The following is a 21,996-nucleotide window of genomic DNA, read 5'->3' on the forward strand; positions in this document are numbered from 1 at the left end:
GTAGAGCTATTTAAACACTGTGGTGAGGCACTGGCTAGAGCACTGCATTGGGTCATTACCAAGATTTGGGAGGAGGAAGTTTTGCCACAGGAGTGGATGGAAGGTGTCTCGTGTCCCATTTACAAAAAGGGCGATAAGCTGGATTGTAGCAACTACCGCGCAATCACATTGCTGAGCGCCGCTTACAAGGTATTCTCCCAAATTGTATGCCGTCGACTAGCACCAATTGCAAGGGAGTTCGTGGGTCAGTACCAGGTTTTATGGGTTTTATGGGCGAACGCTCCACCACGGACCAGGTGTTCGCCATTCGCCAAGTACTGCAGAAATGCCGCGAATACAACGTGCCCACACATCATCTATTCATCGACTTCAAAGCCGCATATGATACAACCGATCGGGACCAGCTATGGCAGCTAATGCACGAACACGGATTTCCGGATAAACTGACACGGTTGATCAAAGCGACGATGGATCGGGTGATGTGCGTAGTTCGAGTTTCAGGGACATTTTCGAGTCCCTTCGAAACACGCAGAGGGTTACGGCAAGGTGATGGTCTTTCGTGTCTGCTATTCAACATCGCTTTGGAAGGGGTAATACGAAGAGCAGGGATTAACACGAGTTGTACAATTTTCAATAAGTCCGTCCAGCTATTTGGCTTCGTCGACGACATAGATATTATGACACGTAACTTTGAGAAGATGGAGGAAGCCTACATCAGACTGAAGAGGGAAGCCATCGGGAAGCAAATCGGACTAGTCATTAACACGTCGAAGACAAAGTGCATGATAGGAAGAGGTTCAAGAGAAGACAATGTGAGCCATCCACCGCGAGTTTGCATCGGTGGTGACGAAATCGAGGTGGTAGAAGAATTTGTGTACTTGGGCTCACTGGTGACTGCCGAAAATGATACCAGCAGAGAAATTCGGAGACGCATAGTGGCTGGGAATCGTACGTACTTTGGACTCCGCAAGACGCTCCGATCGAATAGAGTTCGCCGCCGTACCAAACTGACAATCTACAAAACGCTCATTAGACCGGTAGTCCTCTACGGACACGAGACCTGGACGATGCTCGTGGAGGACCAACGCGCACTTGGAGTTTTCGAAAGGAAAGTGCTGCGTACCATCTATGGTGGGGTACAGATGGCGGACGGTACGTGGAGGAGGCGAATGAACCACGAGTTGCATGAGCTGCTGGGAGAACTATCCATCGTTCACACCGCGAAAATCGGACAACTGCAGTGGGCCGGGCACGTAGCCAGAATGTCGGACAGTGACCCGGTGAAAATGGTTCTCGACAACAATCCGACGGGCACAAGAAGGCGAGGTGTGCAGCGGGCAAGGTGGATCGATCAGGTGGAAGATGACTTGCGGACCCTCCGTAGACTGCGTGGTTGGCGACGTGTAGTCATGGACCGAGCCGAATGGAGAAGACTCTTAGATACCGCACAGGCAACTTCAGTCTTAGTCTAAATAAATAAATAATAATAATAATATGTTGCAAGAATGTCGAACAGCAACCCTGCATAGATGGTGTTCGCTTCCGATCCGGCAGGTACGAAACGGCGTGGAGCGCAGCGAGCGAGGTGGACAGACCAGATGCAAGCGAGCGTGGGGCGCATTCGAGGATGGAGAGATGTGTCCTCGAACCGTGTGTTGTGGCGTCAAATGGTTGATTCAGTGTTATCTGTTTAGATGTAATCAAATAAATGATGAATGAAATGAACAAAACACATCAGTCCATCCACTTGTCACTAACTTCAAATGATCCGGTAACAAGGCTCCTGTTAGCGAATCCGTTGTGCGGTAGCTGATAAGCATAAGTTAGTAAAAAAGATTGTCAACTTGCCGGAGGTCTCACCTGTCGGTAGCCGGACTAGAAGCGACAACACCGCCGCCCTGTTGCCTTCGCACGGTTCTAGTGCGATTGGGCTTGGCGAATCCTAAAAAATATACAAATTCATCATCAACTCGGATGAAATATTTTGTTGTTTTTTCGAAAATACCTTTTTTCGCTTCCTTGGAGCACTGGTGATATTCTCTACGGCTGGCGAGAGCTCATTGTACTCTTTGCTCTCGATTTCTACCAGCACCTAGGTAGATGTGAAAGCTAAAGCATTAGTTTCCATGATTTATTACAAAATTATCGTACTACAATACCTGAGAGAATGGCCTGGACGCCATCTGCTCCATTTCGACAAAGAGCCGTTGCCTCCGGCGGAACATGTCGTAACGTTGTTTAATCTTCCACAGTATGGCAGCCATCAGCAGGAGGAGCAGGAAGCATCTACGAAGATGAAAAATTTAAAATTTTACAACACTGCCCCAACGTTCGCCGTAACTTACGTAGAGAAAGTGATGAAGAATTGCTGCAGGTTCAGCTTCGGATACTGCGAAAAGGCAATCTGTATCCAGAGCGGCGGTTGGAAGTCGTACACGTACACGTAGAACGTAGTCAGCGTTACGTTCTCCTCTATTCCGAAGTGATGTTCGGCTTTCGAGAACCGATACCGGAAGGTTGAACAATTGACGGAAGCAAATAATGGCTTTTCCGGTCCGCCAGCCGTTCGGATTGTGATGTTCATTTTTGCTGCCACCGAGCAGGTGATGCTGAAATCGGCGTCGATGTCCGACTTGATGGGTGAGTTTCGGAAATTGATCTGTGTGAAATGGCGGTCCTCCTTTTTAGAGAGGTTAAACGTGAACTGATAATCAATGGTGAGATCATAGTAGCATGACCCTCGGCTGGGGTCACCGTGGTAGTGGTTGGTGGCGTCGCATTTTCGCAATGATCGCCCGCAAGACCTTTTGTGCTGCAGAAGCATTTTCCAGTTTCACTGTGGCAGTACTGAGCCTGCCCGTTGCAGTCGCATTTCTGACAAGTGCCGCCATTCACGGGATTACCCCAGTAACCGGGTTTGCATTTTCGCAATTCGCACCCATCATTGGGTCATCGCATGGTTGTTTACAGGTTTTCGAATCTGGACAAGTGCTATGGCCATCGCATTGCCAGCTGGGGCAGTGAGTAAAGTGCCACCGAGTTGCAGGGCACTCCATTTCCTCGTGGGCTCCGGAATCACCTCCAGGAAGACATTTACCCAGCCCTTTCATTGAGCCATCATCGCACCAGCCGCAAGCAGGGTCATCACGGCACTGTGCGCAAGTTTTATAGAAACCGCACTGACTTTTCCCGGAGCTTGCAGCGCGGCATTTATTCGAACCGGTCGTCCACTCACGGCACTGGCCGTACGGGAAGCTAGCAGTATAGGCATTTTTGTCAACGCACCGTTGCTCATTCTGGCACCAGATGCATTCTTCCTGCGTGCAATTGCCACATGTTGTCAGCACCGAGCACGCCGGAGGACATGGAAGTGCTTCATTTATAATGTCGCTAGTCTTATTTCCGACGTAAAAACATTTGCTATGCTCATAGTCCCAATGACAGAATGTATAAGCCGAGCAGGCATGGCATCCGTGTAATTGACTACATATCTGTTCGTCATTTTCCGGACAGTCTTTCAATTTCCGCGTAGGATAGAAATCTGCTCGATACGTGTAGGACACGTCTGGGCACTTCTCTTTAGCGCAGTAGCCTTTACCGTTTCCGATTCCGCAGAACATGCACCCGTATGCAGTAGAGACACAGCTCTGGCAGCTGAACAGCTGATTGCAGTGTTCGTAGTCTTGGAGGGCTTGACGCGTCATTACCAACCTGCTCTCCTGAGGACAGATGTCATAATAGTTGGTCTGATCTCTGCTGAAAAGAATTGCCTTGTCCACGTCTAAAATCGGAGCACATTTACCTTTCGTGATGTCCCAGATACATTTGTACCCTGGTCGAGTATTCAAACACTGTTCTGACCGGTTCAATGCTCTGCAATTTCCAGGCGTAAATTTGAGCATATCGTTGATCATCTGACCATCAAATCCACCGTAAATGTACAGAGATTGCTCAAAGCTTATAGCCGAGTGTCCGAACCGGGCCAGGTCTGCTCGTAAATCTTGCGGCATATGTTGCACGTGCCACGAATTGCAAAGAACATCGTACACCATGAGGTCCTTACTATAGCACTTGGCTCCGAAACTATGGGAAGTGTCATTATGGGTGTTACCGCCAAATACCATCATCAATCCTGGGCTGATGAAATTGGCAGTATGCAGGAATCTCGCAGTTGGGGCAGCAGCTTCCAAAGTCCAAACTCGACTATGCGGCTCGTAACTGTACAATTTGTTACTCAATAGCTGGGTGCTATCACTCTCGGAGATTATTCCCCGTACACATAAATACGCTCCTTCAAAGGATCATACGCCGCCGAATGTCCGTACCCTCCTTTTACAGGGTAGCCTCTAGTTCTAACAATTTTCCATTCACGAGTACCAAAATTGTACTCCTGCACGGTGTTCAAATACCCGAACTGCGGCGAATGCCCAAATATAACCACCATTCTCTGCGAATGTCCCTTTTTACCTCCTTCGAAGTTTGAGATTAATGTAGCCGTATGACCGGCCGATTTCAATGGCCCACACATGGCATAAGTTTCATTGCATTGTTCTGCCTTCACCGTAATATTCTCCCAATTTTTGGCACTCACGTCAAATGCCCACAGTTCACCACACATACCCTTCCCCTCTATGACCCCACCGTACATAAAGATCTTATCTCCGTACATAACCGTTGATGCACCATACCGAAAATCCGGTGTAGTCTTCGAATCCGTATGAGCTGTCTCCCAGACTTTGCCATTGAAGTCATACATGTACATCAGCGACTTGGCCTTCCTGTAAGTTTCTCCGGCTATTATGTAAAACGTATCACCGAAAACAGCCACACCGTGAGAGGCACTCCCCGGTGGAGCAAACCCAATCGTCTCCTCGGATGTAATCGTTGTCCATACACCATGAGCGCGCACCTGGGAACAATCGTTACCATCGAATCCCTTCGCACAAATGCACCGCCGCTGTATAACGTTGCATGCGCCTCTACCCAGATTCGCCGAACAGTTGTTCGGACATATGGCCACATTGCAAGCCGGTCCTCTCCAGCCGATGTCGCAATTACACTCCCCATAGACACAATCGCCATGCCCGGAACAGTTGGCCGAGGTATCCACCGTAGGACAGGCATTGACCTCGTAACTGATGTTAAACCCCGACATATTGTACGCATCGTCACTGAAAAAATGCAGCAATGCCGAACCACTGTGCGCAAAAACCTCCGGAATCCGTCGGATACTGAAATTCTTCCGGTACATCAGCCCGCTAAACACGGCCAACAGCGGCGACTCCACACTGTCGCCATCGTACACGTACAGATGATCCCAGCCACACTCGGTCGCAAACTCCTCCAGGTGTAACCGAATGACCGAGGGTTTCCGCTTCCGGCCGGCGAGAGTTTGTCGGCTATGCTGTTGTGGTCACGTGCGTCGATCAGCCAGCTACATTTGACACCAATTGAGTAATTGCCCAGACCGTCGTGGACGCTGCCCGATGGATCGGTCAACCTGCGGAAAGAAAGGGGAAGTGCGAGATCGTTGATTACAAAATTGCAGAAATAAATGACTGGGAGAATTATTGTTGTTTAAGCATGAGAATACAAAAATCTAGAAAGACATATAGGGACACGGCAGGTATTTTCGTCTGTTCGTCATAGTCTCGAAAACCAATTAAAGAGACGCTTTTTTGTAAAACTCATGCGTACCAAATCGTAAACTCAGGAGAAACATTCTGCTATAGTGGAGTTATAGCAAATGTACGTTGCTTTCGTCGGTTTTAGCCCCTATAACGATGGACGGAAATACCTGCCCTGTCCCTATTTATACGATGAAAATAATTTCGCTACATAAATTGTTGAAAGAGCCACGTTATATCTTTTTGAATGGATTGAAGGATTGAAGGCACTACAATTGATATTTTCTTGTGCACTCTCCAAAATCCAAAATTTTGACCTTGTCTTTATTGCTATCAGATACAAAGAGTACCGTCAACTGGGGGGAAGATGATCATTGAGGTGAAGATGATCATTTGATGAGTCAGTCAAAAGTGCCAAATTTTTTTATGAAACGGTAGTCAACAATATTCTCCGTTCAAGTAATGTTACCGCTAGGTAGAAATCCGAGTTTTTCGATTATAATCATGAAAATGTATTTTGTGGAAGAAAGAGAGAGATAGTCACAAATGACGCTATTTTCGTTTCAAATATTGACTTCTTAGACTTCTTTACGTAGTAAATTCAACATTCATACAAATAACCTAGTGTATTTTGACTACTAGGTCATAATGGTTTTAGTAGAGCTGTCTTGATCAACTTCACCCCAAACCAGATTATTCAAAAAATGTGTGATAATTTAATTTATTTTAATAAATGCGAACGCATTTCAGAAAACTAAAGTTGTTGATTATTGCAACGTATAGCAGTACATGTTTTGAAAATATTTGTTTCGATTTAAAATGTAAACACACATTGTTATTGCATGTTTTGTCTTAAAAATGATCATCTTCCCCCCAGTTGACGGTACCATAATAAACTCCTTTCACAACTTCATCATGAACAATGTATGTACTGCCGATAATTGTAAGATGGAAACATCTTTGTTGGATATTCTACTCAGATAAGACTGACTTGCATTTTTTATTGTTCATTGTAACGAAAAAATCTTTCAATAGGAGTAAAACATCAACTTATAGTAATCGCCATTCATTGGATTTCTACAGAAACCGGGTTTGCTATCAAGACATTATGTTGCCGTGACCGTTTCCAAAGTTCTATGCAAAGGTATCCTAACAAGAAGTTGGGAGAAGACAGATGCGAGTCCTCGGCGGCAGTCAGTTGGAATTTGAAATCCGTGCCAGAGGATCTTATGTGGACTTCTTTGCCACGCTCCGTATTAAGCTAGAGCAAGTAAATTAATTCCAAAAGTTCCCATATTTGAATTTAACGTACCCTGAGACGAAAGGAATGAGAAAATTGTTGATCCTAACGAGGCGTACGTAATGGACGAGAACCAAACCGATGATTTCTGTGGCAGCCTTTATCCATGAGAATTAAGAAAACCGGCACCGAGAATCGATCCCAGCCAACCTCAGCTTGGTCTTGCTTTATAGCCGCGCATCTTTCCGCTAGGCCTCTCTGCTGATGGCACTAGATGCTGACGAAGGTGGTACCAGTTGCATAAACATGCCAAGTCCGGCTGGGAACGACGTTAACTCGCGCCGCCTATTTCGACAGATCTAAAGCTTAAACTTTGCTTAAACTTCGTAAGTTGATTCTTGCTGTTTGTGGCTAGGCGGAAAATAATAGGGGTATTCACTAAACGGCGTAGGTTGCTGCGTATCTGTTTATAGAAATGTTTCATAGGCGATTTGAAATATGTCCCTTATGATTGTGCGTGAAACATTTCTATAATCAGATACGCAGCAACCTACGCCGTTTAGTGAATACCCCTAATGTCGTTTTCGGTTTTAAACCTGGGTCAGGTCCGACCTCGACTCTGAATAACCGAACGAAAAACGAATCGGGATCGAGTCAGTATGATGGTGTTAGTGAGAACTCAAGCCCTACCATCTATTTTGTTTTCAGTTCGCACTTTTATCAGCTGGTAGAAATAAATAGAAATATTTTATCAGACTTTATACAGATTTTATCTTTTGAATTTTGTTGTTAGTGTTATTTTGTTTCTTATTATATGAATTAATTGGGGAAGTCAGATTTTTCTTCTGTAAATTGTTTAATTTAAAAAATGACAATTAATTCATCAATCAATTTATGTGATTAGGAGCTTGTGATGAATGGCGACAGCAATGTGGATTGCCGTGAAGAAATTTTGGTGCTCTGAAACATTGCCGGTAATTATTAGAGTAAAATCAGCAGTGATTCAAATCGTTCGGGGCTGTCAGTTTGAATATGAATCTGAATCATGCACTTTTCCAGCAGTGGCTCAAGATTAATTTTTATAACAGTCGAGATTCAAAAGCTTAAAACTGTTATACCGTCCTGTTCTATTTTCTGCAGATTTGAACCACGACTGGATCACGAGAGTCAAATATTTTTCAATTGTTTTGGTGCATGAATGCATCATTTTATGTACGGATCAATCCACTTTGCATTTACCGCGCGTTCCTCAACAGCAACATTATCATTTCATTTAATGGAAAAACAATCCAACATGAATAGAACACTGCTGGAGAAGCCCGTGAGTTTGTTTTATTTTGGCTCATATTCAAACTAGAATAGTATTCGAAAATTTGCAACCAAACTGAATCACTACTGATTTCACCCTTACAATCTGTGTTTCCCGATAAACTGTTATACTGATTCTATGTTGCGTTCTGGGTACCGATGATTGTGTTACATTTGAATTATAAATTATGCCATTCAAATGAAATAGAACAAGAAAATATAAAAAGAATTTTATTTTAAAACAAAGAATCAAATCGCCCAAGAGTTGACTAGCATTTTGCTATTTTCCTCCCAAGAAGGGACCTTTTGGGATAAACCGCGATTTCGCCAAAACTGCAAAAACCAAATATACAAGAAATGCAAATAATTTTTCTCTACATGATTTTCTCTCTACATGATTTTCTCTCTACATAAGATTCAACATAATAAATATCAATGGGGTAAAATATGTCTTTGTCGTTCTTTAACGAATTACAACTAAAAATCCTTAAACCAATTATCACAGAACTGTAATAACGAATGAAACAATGGTATGAACATTTTGGTATAAATAATACTCCGATACTTCGGTACGCTATTTTCCTATTGAGATAGCAATTATACCTAAAGCAATCTTCGAATACACAACGTAATAGTAAATAAATAGCAGCTACAGCTACCTTCTCGTCACTGCATTTATCAATCACATTTTCAACAAAATTTTTAACCCTCATTTTGTTTATAACGGAGCTACCGTCTGAGGTAATCAGCAAAAAAACTGGTCGGTATCCAGCTTTCCACGTTCGCCATAATGGCGTCTGCTATAAAAATTTTGACGTAAACTGTTTCCCGACACTGAACTGAAACTTTCGTCTAGCAGGCATTGATTTTCTTAGTTGCCAATGACAGTTGAAATTTGTTATTTTTCATCAACAATGTTTTTTTCTAAAGAACGGGAAATTGAACATTTTGTTAATATAATACCTATTCTATTTTAGGGATAATCAAAACTGTCTAATACTAACGAATCAAAAGCTGTATAGAATGGAGATCCGACAGACTCTCGTATGAAGCGTAGAACCAAATCACTATTGATCGACAGGAATTAGTCGAGTGGTACTTTCGGTTAGATGCTTCGGACGAGAAAGGATGGTGTCAGACTAAAAAATTGTGGTGAAAATAAAAAATAATGTGGCATGGGTTTCAGAATTCAATGATTCGAATAAGTCTTCTGTCGCTCAATGATCAGAAGTTCGCTCATACTGCTAAATGATTAATATTGTTCCTTAGTAGTAGATGTAGATTGATAGTTTAAAAATCACTGATTTTGATACTGTTCTATCGTTTCAAGCCAATTCTACAACTTAGTCGTGCCCAGTAGGGTAGTCATGAGGGAGTACCCAGCGGGACTATAGCTCTTTGAATAATACAAATATAGCGTTTTTTCAAAACTTCTATTACACTAATGGCAAAATGACGACTCTGCAGGACCAAAGGTAAAATTTAAGAACAAAAGAATCTGTACAAGGGGTGAAGAAGAGAGGTATACCAACATCATTAAGGCTCATCTACAGGTGAGCGCAGAGGTGTATTCTGACAGAATTTATATTTCACTTAGTTAGAATATTGATAGGATCCCATGAATTAAACACTAACGAGTTCTAACGTTGCATGATCGATCTTTATCGGTTTGCTTCGTATTCTTGTTCATGCTAGAATACTCTCCCGCACAATAGTTAATGCACATTCTCATTTACACCACCATAATAAAATGGGAAAACGATTCGAACGAATCGCACGGCCAAGGAGGGCCCCCAGGGTGGGTGAGTAACTTAGCAAAGCTATAATGTTTATGTAAGGAAATAGTTAGTGCTTTACATACGGATCCCGGCGATTATCCCATTATACTGAATTAGAAGACCGCCCTTGTGAATCGGTTTAAATTTGAATAAAATTCAAATATGCAGCATTTTAGTTGAAGTTCGAGGACCAGTCATGACTCAACGGTCAATCTTCATTATTTCGGAACACCCGAACGACAAACTGGTTGGCGTATGAATCATACGCCTGTACCAAGCACCAATTCATCGATCGATTATAACATTCTTTATCCCGAGCTTTATCCTATCCTTAGATATAACATATGAAGCATAATTTCTAAATGTAGAGCTTTTATTTTCTGTGTCAGCCCATTTATGATAGTCAGTTGAGGACTGCTACGCTAACAGATCATGCGTCCAGTACGAAAAATGTTTTAAGGCATTGCGAAGATTTAAGCATCCATCGTAAACTTTTAGACATCTAAAAGAATTACTCGACATCTGAAATAAAATAAAATTAGAATTATTGAAGAAATGGCTTATCATTCAATTTGAATTCCTATTTGCACAAGTTCTTCTCATTGAAGAAAAACAAACAACGTATTGGCTGTTATTAGCAACGAATAACATCAATGCTTACTAAGACCTAAATTCCAGTTCATTGTCGGGAAGCAGTTAATGTCAATTTTTTTTATAGCATCCGCCATTATGGCTAGCGTGGAAAGCTGGATATCCGATTCACCATCAGAGAAACTCGAAGACAGCACACAATTAAAATAATCCATTTTTGCGTGGAAGACAGCAACAAAATTGATAAATTTAACAAATGAAACAAAAACGATTAAAAATCAAATACCCATCCGTGTCTTTCATGTTTTCATTTTCCTTCAGCGTAAACATAAACACCAGTTTGACAGTTTGTGTTTGAAAGTATTGGTGAACCTAGGTTGGATCTCAATAAATCGGCAGAGCGAACCTCATTCATTTGGGGTCGGATCTGGTGCGGATCGCGATCCAACCTGAACGAATAACCGAACGTTTTGACAGCTGTTAGAGCGGATCCGGGGCAGAACTAGGTTCGACCCAGCAATAACCGAAAACGACATAAGACTTCTCCCTTCTCCACAACCATGGCACAGGAGGCGTTGGATTTCACACTTGGCGAAAGAGCGACAGAAAGAGGACAGAGAAGCGCACCAGGGACTCGCTCGACAATGCGTCGGGACAGCGCAGACCAGGAAAGTAGGCCCTCGCACACAAAGGTGCACGGCGTAAGGGGAAGCCAAGGGGGAAAAAGCCAGACTGCCACCGGAGAAGAGAGGCCAAACCAAACAAGAGAAGCAGTGGTTGGACGATCAGTGACAAACGGTAGCCAGAGAGAAAAGGCAAGCGCTGCTTATAAAAAACGGAGATTGAATGCTACGCCGACGTGCTCAAAGAAACGCTAAAAAGCTGGCCGACCTTGGTAAAAAGGTTCGTAGCATAAGGCGGGTGAGATAACCCTCATCCTAGCGAAGCGCTCACAGGTACCTAATATGGAGCGTTAGTGCAGGAAGTCCTGGGTGAGAGTATAGAAGTAAGAACTCTGCACGACGAGGTGACCGTAAGCAGCTGACAATGGAGGAGTGAGGTAGCATAGGCGTCCATCCGCTTACGAAGAGAACTGCAGGACACGCTGATTGCCATCAGTATATGCAGTCAGCCTCTACTAATCACCGGTATATCGTGGTCTCCGCTGCCTCGAAGCGCGACACAAATTGCGGACGTGCTAAAGACCGTGTAGGCAGTGCGGCGAAGTTGGCCTTAAAGTGCACACGTGTGATGAAGCAGCATCGTGCTCGCTATGCGCGAAGCTGTGCGAGTTACGCAGTTATATCTCAACCATTGTGTGGCTGTCCAGAAGTTGCGGTTGCTGATGAAAGAGACTATGGACATTTTATTTGTATGAATAAATTTTCAATCCCGAGCAAAACCAGGTACACCCGATTCTGTTTTTACACGGCCGTGTACAAAAATCCCATAAAATTTTTTTGCAAAGTTACTCCATTTTGCATGATTTGAGAAATCATAAAACTCTTTTTACACGGATTTCCAAATTTTGAGCAGACAACTTTTTTTACACGGAACGCATCCTCCGTGTAAAAAAAGAATCGAGTGTACATATAGCTAATGAAAATAAAGTAGAGAATCATCGTGCATTTTGTTTTTCAAAACAGTAGGTTTGAATTTATTGAACAGTTTGTGTTTAGAAAATCTTTACTGCTTATAACAGATTCGACGCAGTGTTATTAAATAATAATAGACCCAACACTAGAATCGTATTACGATAGCTATTTAAATATATCGAAATTGTTGGCACGTAACTGGCAGCCCTGGCGATAAACAGATAAGAGAGATAAGAACAGAGAAGATAGCTTAGATATGTCATGTAGTGTCAACGAGCAGAGGAACGTCAGTATGATAAAAAACAAAGACAGGAAAACGTGGATGAGAGGAGTTGGTGTAAAATTCTGAGGTTAAATTAATTAGACTCGAATTTATTAGGTGGGTAAATCTTATAACCACATGTTTCAAGTAATCAAAAATATAATATTATCCTTAGTGATTACGTCCGATAAGGTCACATTCGATGTTGTTGTAGGCCCACTTTGTTGTGGAGGTGAACTGTAATGTATGTGATAAGTAACATTCGTTTAACATATGAAACCTAACCCTATAAACTATCCTTTTATAGCTTTGAAGCGCATCAATAAAGAGCTTTCAAATCGCAGTACACGAAGTTTGATTCGGCCTAGCAACAGAAATCATTCGAAATGTTGTGTTAATTGTTACGACAAACTTATCCAAAAATAGCGAACGGGTTCTACCGTCTTCAAAGATGAAAATACGGAAATCACTTTAGCTGTTTTGACGTAGCATTACCTTCTTAGAACTTTGCCAAAATTAAAAACTATTTTTGTAATGAAAATTTCTTTTCTCAGTTTAGATGAAAACTTATTCCACTTATCTTCGGAACATAGACGATAATCACATTAAATCCAGAATCTGCTGAAGATTTGGCATCTTTACAGTTCATGATTTTTATGGTTTCTTCTTACGTGTCTTCGTTTCTTGGCAATAATATCCGTTTTCTCGTTTTTTCCGAACTTGAAAACCTATTTGCAGTTGATCAGTTACAGATGGTATTGATGCCAATTCCCTAGTGCCAAGTGTTGTTATTTTGCAAAGGTTTTAATTTGATATCTGTTGCTTCTTTACAGTAAGTTCAGTCACTTTTGACGTAGAGCCATAGTTTACTGGAATAATAAGTTTTATTATCTTTTTGTTTTTTTTTTGCGTATCTAACCATTGGGTATGCACTTTTTGGAACTAAGCGTTGACCGATTTACACGCAACAAGTTGCATTCGATGGGGAATTCAGTATTATTGTTGACTTGAAAATTTGACCTTTTAGACATTGCCTTCTGAAGTTGTTGACAAATTATCGTTTAATTTCATAGGGACCCCTCATTGGGAATAAAAAAGCGAAATTGATGTAAAAAATTAAATCCGACTACCTAAAGTGCTATTTCGGAGTAATTGTTTTCGTTACCTTCTTCAATGCATGAGAAAGACATCAGGTGGATTAATCTAGGTTTCGGATTAATCGGATCTCGAAATGGGTAGATCAAATCACCCATGGATCCAAAGTATCGAGGCAGAAATCCACAAAAAACAAGAACAGTTCTGTTAGGTACCAAGTCACGCTGGCATACAAGAAAATGTTGCCGCAGACCGTCTTGCTAGCGAAGGAAGAAAAAACAACCCTCTGGACATCCCAATACCAGCCAAGGATGCAGCAAAATATGCTAAGTTTGTCATACAACGGAGCTGGGATCAGCTATGACATATCGCACGCGACAAAATTTTCAACTTCTCCGTGGATAGATAATAAAATTCTCTCCGATCAACGTGCCCTAACAAGATTAAGAATCGGGCACACAAGACTTACCCATGAACACCTTATTAGAAGCACAGACCCTCCCGAGCGTGAATGTTGCGGAACCGTAATTGATGGCCGATCTATTCTGCTGGACTGCAAGAAGTATCAAGATGTGCGAACCAAAACTAACAAAGTCTACAAGCAATCCTTCGTAACAACACAGAAGATGAATCCAGACTTATAGAATTCCTTAAAGAAACTAATCTATACAGCCAACTGTAATAATTTGTTTAAGACAAGAATGCACAACAAAAGTGTAAAATGTCGTTAATAAATAATAATAATAATAATGTAGGTGGGAGTTCAGGTGAAATACCCTGGGCGTCCATGAAAGACCACCATTTCGAGCAGGTGGGAGCTGAAGGCCCAATTCCTAAGCACCAATGAAAAACCACCCTCGGGCGAGCACTGGCGCTTGAACCTAGCTATTTAGCACTGTAAAGAATTAAATAACTTCACAGAACCCGTAGCTTCCGGGAATGAAAGCACACCCAAATATGGAGTTACGCTCAAGAAGAATACCACCCATGCGATTGCCCGAGGAGGGAGCCCCTACTGGAGCTGGTCCTGGAACGGGGGACAGAGCGAGCGGCCAGCGGCTAGAGGAAGGAGAGGTGCAACAGCGACCCTCTAGTCATCGGGCTCAGCCCGTGCCGACAAGGCAAAACAGAAACGGCAGCAGAAGAAATCACCAAGGCAATGCTGCACCTCACTTGCTGATGTTGCTGTGGTTGATCGACGTCAATCACTCACGTTAGCGGGCCGCCGACGGCATCGGATCATGTGGACAAGGGAGATAAATCAGTACGTGATCCGTTGCTACTACGTTTGCACCAGGATGGAGACGGATATGTCCGGCAGACCGGCGATGCTGGAGATGTTCAATGAGAGGTTCCCTCGGTTTGCACCCCAGCTTGACCAGAACAAGTTGTACACACGCCAGAGAGCTATTATGTCTCATAATATGCTGACTCCAGAAGACGTAGAGTACATCAAGCGGGAAGTGCAGAGGGAACTAGGAGAGGAGGAGGAGGCAAGATCTAGCAATACGTCGAGAAGGAGTTCTGTTGGGTTGGATGCATCAATCGCAAGTAACCATCGCGATTCGATTACACCTGCCGCTCCAGGACCAACAGTGGAATTACAACGACAGCAATTGGAGGACGAACTAGCTAATCATATGGGCACAGCAGTTACACAGTTCCGTGGGACAGACCCCATGTCCCGACACCGGATACCTAAGTTGCAGTACTCCTATCGGTTGACGAGTACAGTAAGCATCCTTAACCAGGATATTTTGCCACAATACTTGGAAACCGTGGAGAACCTTGAGGAGCTGCAATTTATCGTGTATTCGGCTGCAGTGGCTGTTGTAAGAACGTTGGGATTGCGAACGCGCCCACAAGGTGAGAGTGATGGACGTGCACGCCCCAAAGCATGAAAACCCGCGTGGATGCGACGTCTGGATGCGGGTGCATCGCCACACTGCGGTCAAAGGTTGGTCGATTAACACAGTACAAGGAGGGGAATCGATCAACCAGGCTAGTTCGGAATGTTGCTGAAATTGTGAAGCCCACAGAACTCCGAACATAACTGAGATCCTCGACACCCATGTACAGCGGTTGAGTGCTCTTGCTAAACGACTGCGACGTTATGGAGAATGTTCGAAGAGGAAGGAGCAAAATCGAATGTTCAACATCAACGAAAGGGAGTTCTACAACCACATCCGAAACGACAAAGCCGACTTTGGCGAGGGCCTTCCGGAGATTGGAGAAGTCACGCAGTTTTGGTCCAATCTATGGGAGAACCCCGTCATACACAACGGCGATGGGGTGTGGATGGCAGAAGAAGAGCAATATTGTGGTGGAATTGGAGACATGACCGCTATCAACGTGACCGCCCAAGACATACGTAAGGCTACTCGGTATACCAGGAATTGGGCTGCACCAGGACCCGATTTTGTGCATAATTTCTGGTATAAAAACTCACAACGGTCCACGGGCGGATGGCGGAATGCTTCAACACGGTACTAGATAACACCGAGCAGCTACCGGAATTCATCACTAGGGTGTCACTTATCTTCTGCCGATGGATCGGAACACTTTGAACCCAGCCAAGTACAGACCAATAACGTGCCTTTCGAGTCTGTACAAAGTGCTGTCATCGGTAATAGCGAGGAGGGTGCAGAACCATTGCGACGTCAACAACCTGATGACCGAGGAACAAAAGGTTGTCGACGTAACACACGAGGCTGCAAGGATCAGGTCATCATTGATGCAGTCGTTTTTGGGCAGACCACCCAAGCAAAGAAACCAAAGCATGGCGTATATCGACTATAAAAGGCATACGACTCAGTACCTCACTCGTACCTTCTTAAGGTACTGCAGTTGTATAAGATAGACGGTAACGCCATCAGGCTAATGCAGCACGCTATGGGGATGTGGAGCACATCCCTACACATTACCGACGGAGAAAAGGTGTTACGGTCCAGGACTTTCAGCATCAGGAGGGGCATATTCCAAGGCGATACCTTTAGTCCTCTATGGTTTTGCCTTGCCATGAACCCTCTTAGCAGAGCACTCAACCAACACAACTATGGCTATCATTTGAAGAGTGGGGAAAGGAGTACAAACATTACCCACACCTTTTTTATGGCTCATTTGAAGCTGTTTGCGGAATCTATGGAGAAGCTGCACCAATTTCTGCGGCTTGTAACGGTATTCAGCAACGACACCCGGATGGAGTTTGGTATCAATAAATGTCGATCCATACATCTACACCGGGGTCACCTGGTGGATGCTGACAGTTTCCGCATCAACGAACAGGAGGAGATTCGAAACATGGTTGAAGGCGAAACGTACAAACTCCTAGGTTTCCTGCAACTGAAAGGAATTCACCATACGATGATCAAGAAAAGCTGCAGGAAAAGTTCTTGCATCGTGTCAACGGTATTTTGAAGAGCCTCTTGTCGGCCGGCAACAAGGTGAAGGCGATAAACATGTTTGCTGTGCCCTTGTTGACATACAGTTTCGGGGTGGTGAAGTGGACCAAGACTGACTTGGAGGCGTTAGAACGAGCAGTACGAGTGGCGTTCACTAAGCATCGCATGCGCCATCCAAAATCGTCCATTGAGAGAGTCACCCTGCCACGTACAGTAGGAGGAAGAGGCGTCACCGATATTCAAACACTATGTTTTTCCCAGATCCAGCAGTTGCGTGGAAAGCCAGAACCGCCACGAAATCTATCGCGCTGTGTGTGAAGCTGACCACGGATTCAGTGCCCTGCATCTGGCGCAGGAGGACTATCAGCTGAATTGCGACATCAAATCTGTAGACGAGATGATCGCATAGTGGAAGCAGAAGGAGTTGCATGGGACGCATCTCCATCAACTGGAGCTGGAATATATCGATAAAACGGCGTCGAATACGTGGCTGGTGCGGGGTGAACTCTTGTCGGAAACAGAAGGATTCATGGTAGCCATCCAGGACCGGGTAATTGCGACGAAGAACTATCGGCACTATATATTGCACGAAAACGTGGAGGACCGCTGCAGGAAGTGCAATTCAGTAGGAGAGACGATCGAACATATCGTGTCCGGGTGTTCAGCCTTAGCTGATTCAGCCTATCTCGGTCGTCATAACGAAGTAGCCAAGATTGTGCACCAACAGCTTGCTTTAAAGCACAACTTGGTTAACCAGTTTGTCGCCTACTACAAATATGTGCCTGTCCCGGTTCTGGAAAATAGTTTCGTGAAGCTGTACTGGGATCGCGAGATCATAACGGATGTCCTCATTCGTGCCAATCGGCCCGATATTGTGGTCTACGACAAAAGGATGAAGCGGGTAACCCTCATCGACATTGCTGTACCGCTAGACCATAATGTCCTAACAACATTCTCCAACAAGATTGCGAAGTACCACGACTTGGCGAAGTAGTTGAAGCAGATGTGGCACGTGGAGGACGTGCGTATAATTCCGGTTGAGATCCACAGAGCCTAATCCCTTTGGCATTCAGATTGCCCGGGGTAGGTGAAAATTCCCAGCACGCTTGCTGAAGAAGTGCCAAAACTCTATAATAATAATAATAATATGCTACTATTGTTTCAATATAGATTCACAAATTTTCGAAAGAATTGTTTTTAAATTTAGGAAATTCTGCACTCTGAGGAATGGTTTATTCTGAGACTGGGGAGTGGTATTATGGGGGAATGGTTTTGTTAACTATGGCTTTCTGGCAAATGTTATAGAATCGTTTAAAACAGTCTGGTCGAAAATTGAATCATCAACTGGATGTGGCTTTTCGAAATTTCGAATTGCAGCGTATTTCTTTCAAGATAGAAAAGAAACAGATGCTTTGAAATTCTATGATAAATTTATTAGGAATACAGATAAAATATCATTTTTGAAAAGAAATAATGAGGAACTGAGATAAACCGGAGTTTTTTTGATAAAAAAATACTCAAAATTAATTTTAGAACTTACGAACACATGCAAAGGAAGATAAATAATATCTATAAAATTACATTAAACATCATTTGGCCCTTAATGAAATCTAAATAAATTTTAATACAATTCAATTTATTTTTAAATTTTATGTTTTTTTATGATGTAATTTAAAAAAAACTGATGTCAAAGGAAAACAAATATAATAATCTGGGCATTACAATAAAAGTACGTTTTACAAAAAATATTATGAAAATATATTTTGTAAGGCCAGGAAAAAAAAGCTAAATCAATATTTCGGCGCAACAATTGATAGAGCTCTAGTCTTGCAATGTCTTGCTTCAGTTACCAATTTGTAGAACAGAAGACATCCGAGGAAGCATCAAAACTCCTCGAGACAATATTTTCTACGATAAACAGCTGTCAAGAAACAAACAAAACAGAGCTTTTCCTGACTCATCACCTAATGATTTTAGCAGAAAATAAACTGCACTTTTCCCTTTTACCATCGCCACTCCAAAGTGGGGCGAAACCAACGCACCGAGCCGTGCACCATCCGGGAGAACAGGTTTTGAAAACATTCCGTACCCGCACTTTCCTCCACCCGGAAACCACTTACCTAACTTTTCCTCCGCAAAATTGGCACTCGGAGCCCTGCCATCCGTCCGGGCAAACGCAGGTCCCATTGCGGCAGCTGCCCCCGTTCATGCACTTGATGTCGGAACATTTGCCAACGGAGGTCGTGCCCGCCAGGCTGATCCCCGAGTTACTTCCGCCTGCCAGGGTCAGCACGCAAAACTGTATCAAAATCAGACCCAGCGGCCAGAAATGCACCCACCAAACACTGCTGGCCAATCGCAGCGGCCACTTTCTTCGACACTTGGATTTCGTTGGCACCGGATCGTCGGACATTTTCCGCGGAACGTTCCGCCCGCTGGGGGGAACCTTGCACTTTCAATCAGACTATTCGACTATACTTCTTCCGTAACACGCCCCCTCCACCCCGCGCGCCTAGCTGCCCTAACCAGTATTAAAATAAAATCTTCCAGACAGCAGCTTTTCACTTCTCACAGCACGACATCGATGAGGAGAAAAATATCAGCGAACCAATTTCGCCTCAGCTCTTCTTCCACCACAAAACATTTTTCCACACTTCTGTGTATTTTACTTTTGCTCTCCACTAAATTTCTTCCACCATCATGATTCAGATCAAAATAATCCCAACAATCAACGGAGCCATATTATCGTCCAAATGTATTAGCGAAAACAACAATAATCTAGATCACGGTTGTCCACTATTTGATTATTTTTTTCTTGGATTTTCTCGATGACGGCGCAACCGAATGTGCAACTTTGGCGACGGATTTTGGATTTTGACTTCGCGACTGGCTGTCCTCCTATTTTTTTTCTCTTTTGTGACGTTTATAATTTTTCGTCTTCTTTTTTTTAATGATGGTAATGATGGGTAATGATGCTTCTTATTATTTCGATGATGAAAAATATTGACATTCCCATGTTTTGTTTTCTTTTGACGTTGGACTACGTCTGTCTTTTATATTCCGTGTATAGAGTACAGTATTCCCCCGCTTATCCGGACCTCGCTAGTCCGACGACTCGTTAGTCCGGATCTCGCTAATTCGGATTTTTCCGGATTAAAAAGTATCAACACCCATTTAAACACATTATGCTGTCAGTTTTCAAATTTGTGCTGTGATTTTGTTTTGGTTCATTTGTATGGATTTGACGATTTGACAGTCGGATTAACGAGAGAAACCCCGATAGTCCGGCCATACATTTGTCGGATCAGCGGGGGTATATTTGTTGCGACGCCACATTGAACAGGTCTAGCGTTGAACAGGCCTAACGCGCAACATAGCTGCAACATGACAGCCTGCGCGCGATAGTAGTGGTAGATAGAGAGAGTGAGTGTAGGATGTAGAAGTAGTAGAGAGAAAAGACGCAAACAAGGGCAGAAAAGGTGAATAAAGATTTTTGCGATCGAAAAGTAAAGTCGAGAGTGTTTAGTTCGGTGATAATAAAGTTTTATTTCGAAATTGAATTTGTGAGCTTGGTAGTGGAAAATATTGTACGACGATCCCCAGACTCGACCATTCAGAATAGCCGTTCCTGAAATAGTCGTTCAAATCGTCGGTGAGTAAAATGACGTGACAATCTGTCAAATGGATTATCGATGACAATCAAGATGTCATAATCATCTGATCTCGGTTTGTTTATACATTCTACAAATTTGATGTAAAATATTGTTGTTAAAACAAATACTTGAATTTTTGCAAGATGGAAAATCAGATTTTGAGAAATGTTGTGCATAAACACGCAAAGTGTGAATACGAAGTACCATTGTCTGTACGGGTACTTCTTCCTTGGTCTTTCACGTAGCCAACTGGCTGTTATTTACCATAAAGCTAAAACGACAATTACTTTATGGATCAGAGCTTATGAAAAGGATAATTCTTTATCAGCGATTCAACGTGCCAAAGTTTTCCGGAAATTCGACGAACATAAACGAAATTGGATTGTAGAATTGTACAAAAAGTACCCGATACTCTACTTAGATGAAACTCGACATAGATTTAGAAACCATTTCGGAGTATCAATCAGTGCCTCTTCAATTTGTAATATCCTGCATGCCTACGGAATGTCCTGGAAGGCATTAGAACGACGTGCGGTCCAAATTCGTGAAGATGATATTATCCGGTTTACCAACGAGCTTTCTTGTTTTTTGTGGGGATTCGAACAATTAGTTTTCCTTGATGAAGTTGCTTTCGCAAACCGCGAAATGTTACGTAGTCGAGGTTACGGTTTAAAAGGGAAAAGTTTAGTTTATCGGGGAGAATTTAGGAGAAAACCTCGAGTGTCTTGCCTTTGCTTTTTGGGAGAAACTGGAATAATAGACTCATTCGAGACTGAGGGAACATTTACAAGACAAAAGTTTTTGATTGCTGTCGTAGAATGGCACTTCGAAGCACAGTAAAAAGCTATCCAGGAAAACACTCAGTGTGGATTATGGACGGGGCTCGCATACACTGTGATTTGAATATTGTTCAGTATCTGAGGTCTTTGGGGACCATTCCAATATACTTGCCAGCGTATTGCCCCTTCTATAATCCAATCGAGATTGTATTTGGACTGGTAAAACGTTACCTAAGGAGACATTAGGGCACGGCAAATGCTGGGTAAAGCGTACCATTGGTACTTCGCGTACCTGAAGGAATAAAATAGACCCCATCTCGCGGTCCTTAGCCTCTTACCCAGCAACTCCTATCCCTACCTTCCCGCGGTGCTGGCGGGATACGAGCAACCTTAGGGAAGATCGGGTAACCAACCCCGGTGGGAACTATGGTCGTATGCTGACAGGGAAGGGGGTTTGCTCCTCTTCGGAGGTGCAAATCTTATTGAGCGTCTGTTCTCCATGTCAGGATCGGCTCACAACAGCGTCTGTTCTCCATGTTAGGGCGACTGATCATCGTCCGAGTGCCAGCGAGGACTCTAAGTGAAACTGTGCACCATGGTCCACCGGAAATAAGGAGGAATGGTCCTCCGGAAATTTAGGGGTTTGGTGTCAGGCCTGCAAGCCAGC

The 21,996-nt window shown here is 43.3% G+C and overlaps 1 protein-coding gene across 1 annotated transcript in view; it reads right to left on the bottom strand.

Moving 5' to 3' along the window:
* The window catches only part of LOC134225969 (attractin-like protein 1), a 29,015-nt gene extending 9,185 nt beyond the window's left edge, over nucleotides 1–19,830 (bottom strand). The window contains 9 exon segments of the mRNA XM_062706441.1: nucleotides 1,861–1,942; nucleotides 2,006–2,092; nucleotides 2,160–2,286; nucleotides 2,346–2,784; nucleotides 2,787–2,927; nucleotides 2,930–4,273; nucleotides 4,276–5,359; nucleotides 5,362–5,500; nucleotides 19,018–19,830. Of these exon segments, the coding sequence (XP_062562425.1) occupies nucleotides 1,861–1,942; nucleotides 2,006–2,092; nucleotides 2,160–2,286; nucleotides 2,346–2,784; nucleotides 2,787–2,927; nucleotides 2,930–4,273; nucleotides 4,276–5,359; nucleotides 5,362–5,500; nucleotides 19,018–19,310 (3,736 nt within the window). The 5' untranslated portion in view covers nucleotides 19,311–19,830.
* Nucleotides 19,831–21,996: the final 2,166 nt, after the last annotated feature.

This window comes from Armigeres subalbatus, chromosome 1 (assembly GCF_024139115.2).
Source record: "Armigeres subalbatus isolate Guangzhou_Male chromosome 1, GZ_Asu_2, whole genome shotgun sequence".
NCBI classification, from domain to species: Eukaryota; Metazoa; Arthropoda; class Insecta; order Diptera; family Culicidae; genus Armigeres; species Armigeres subalbatus.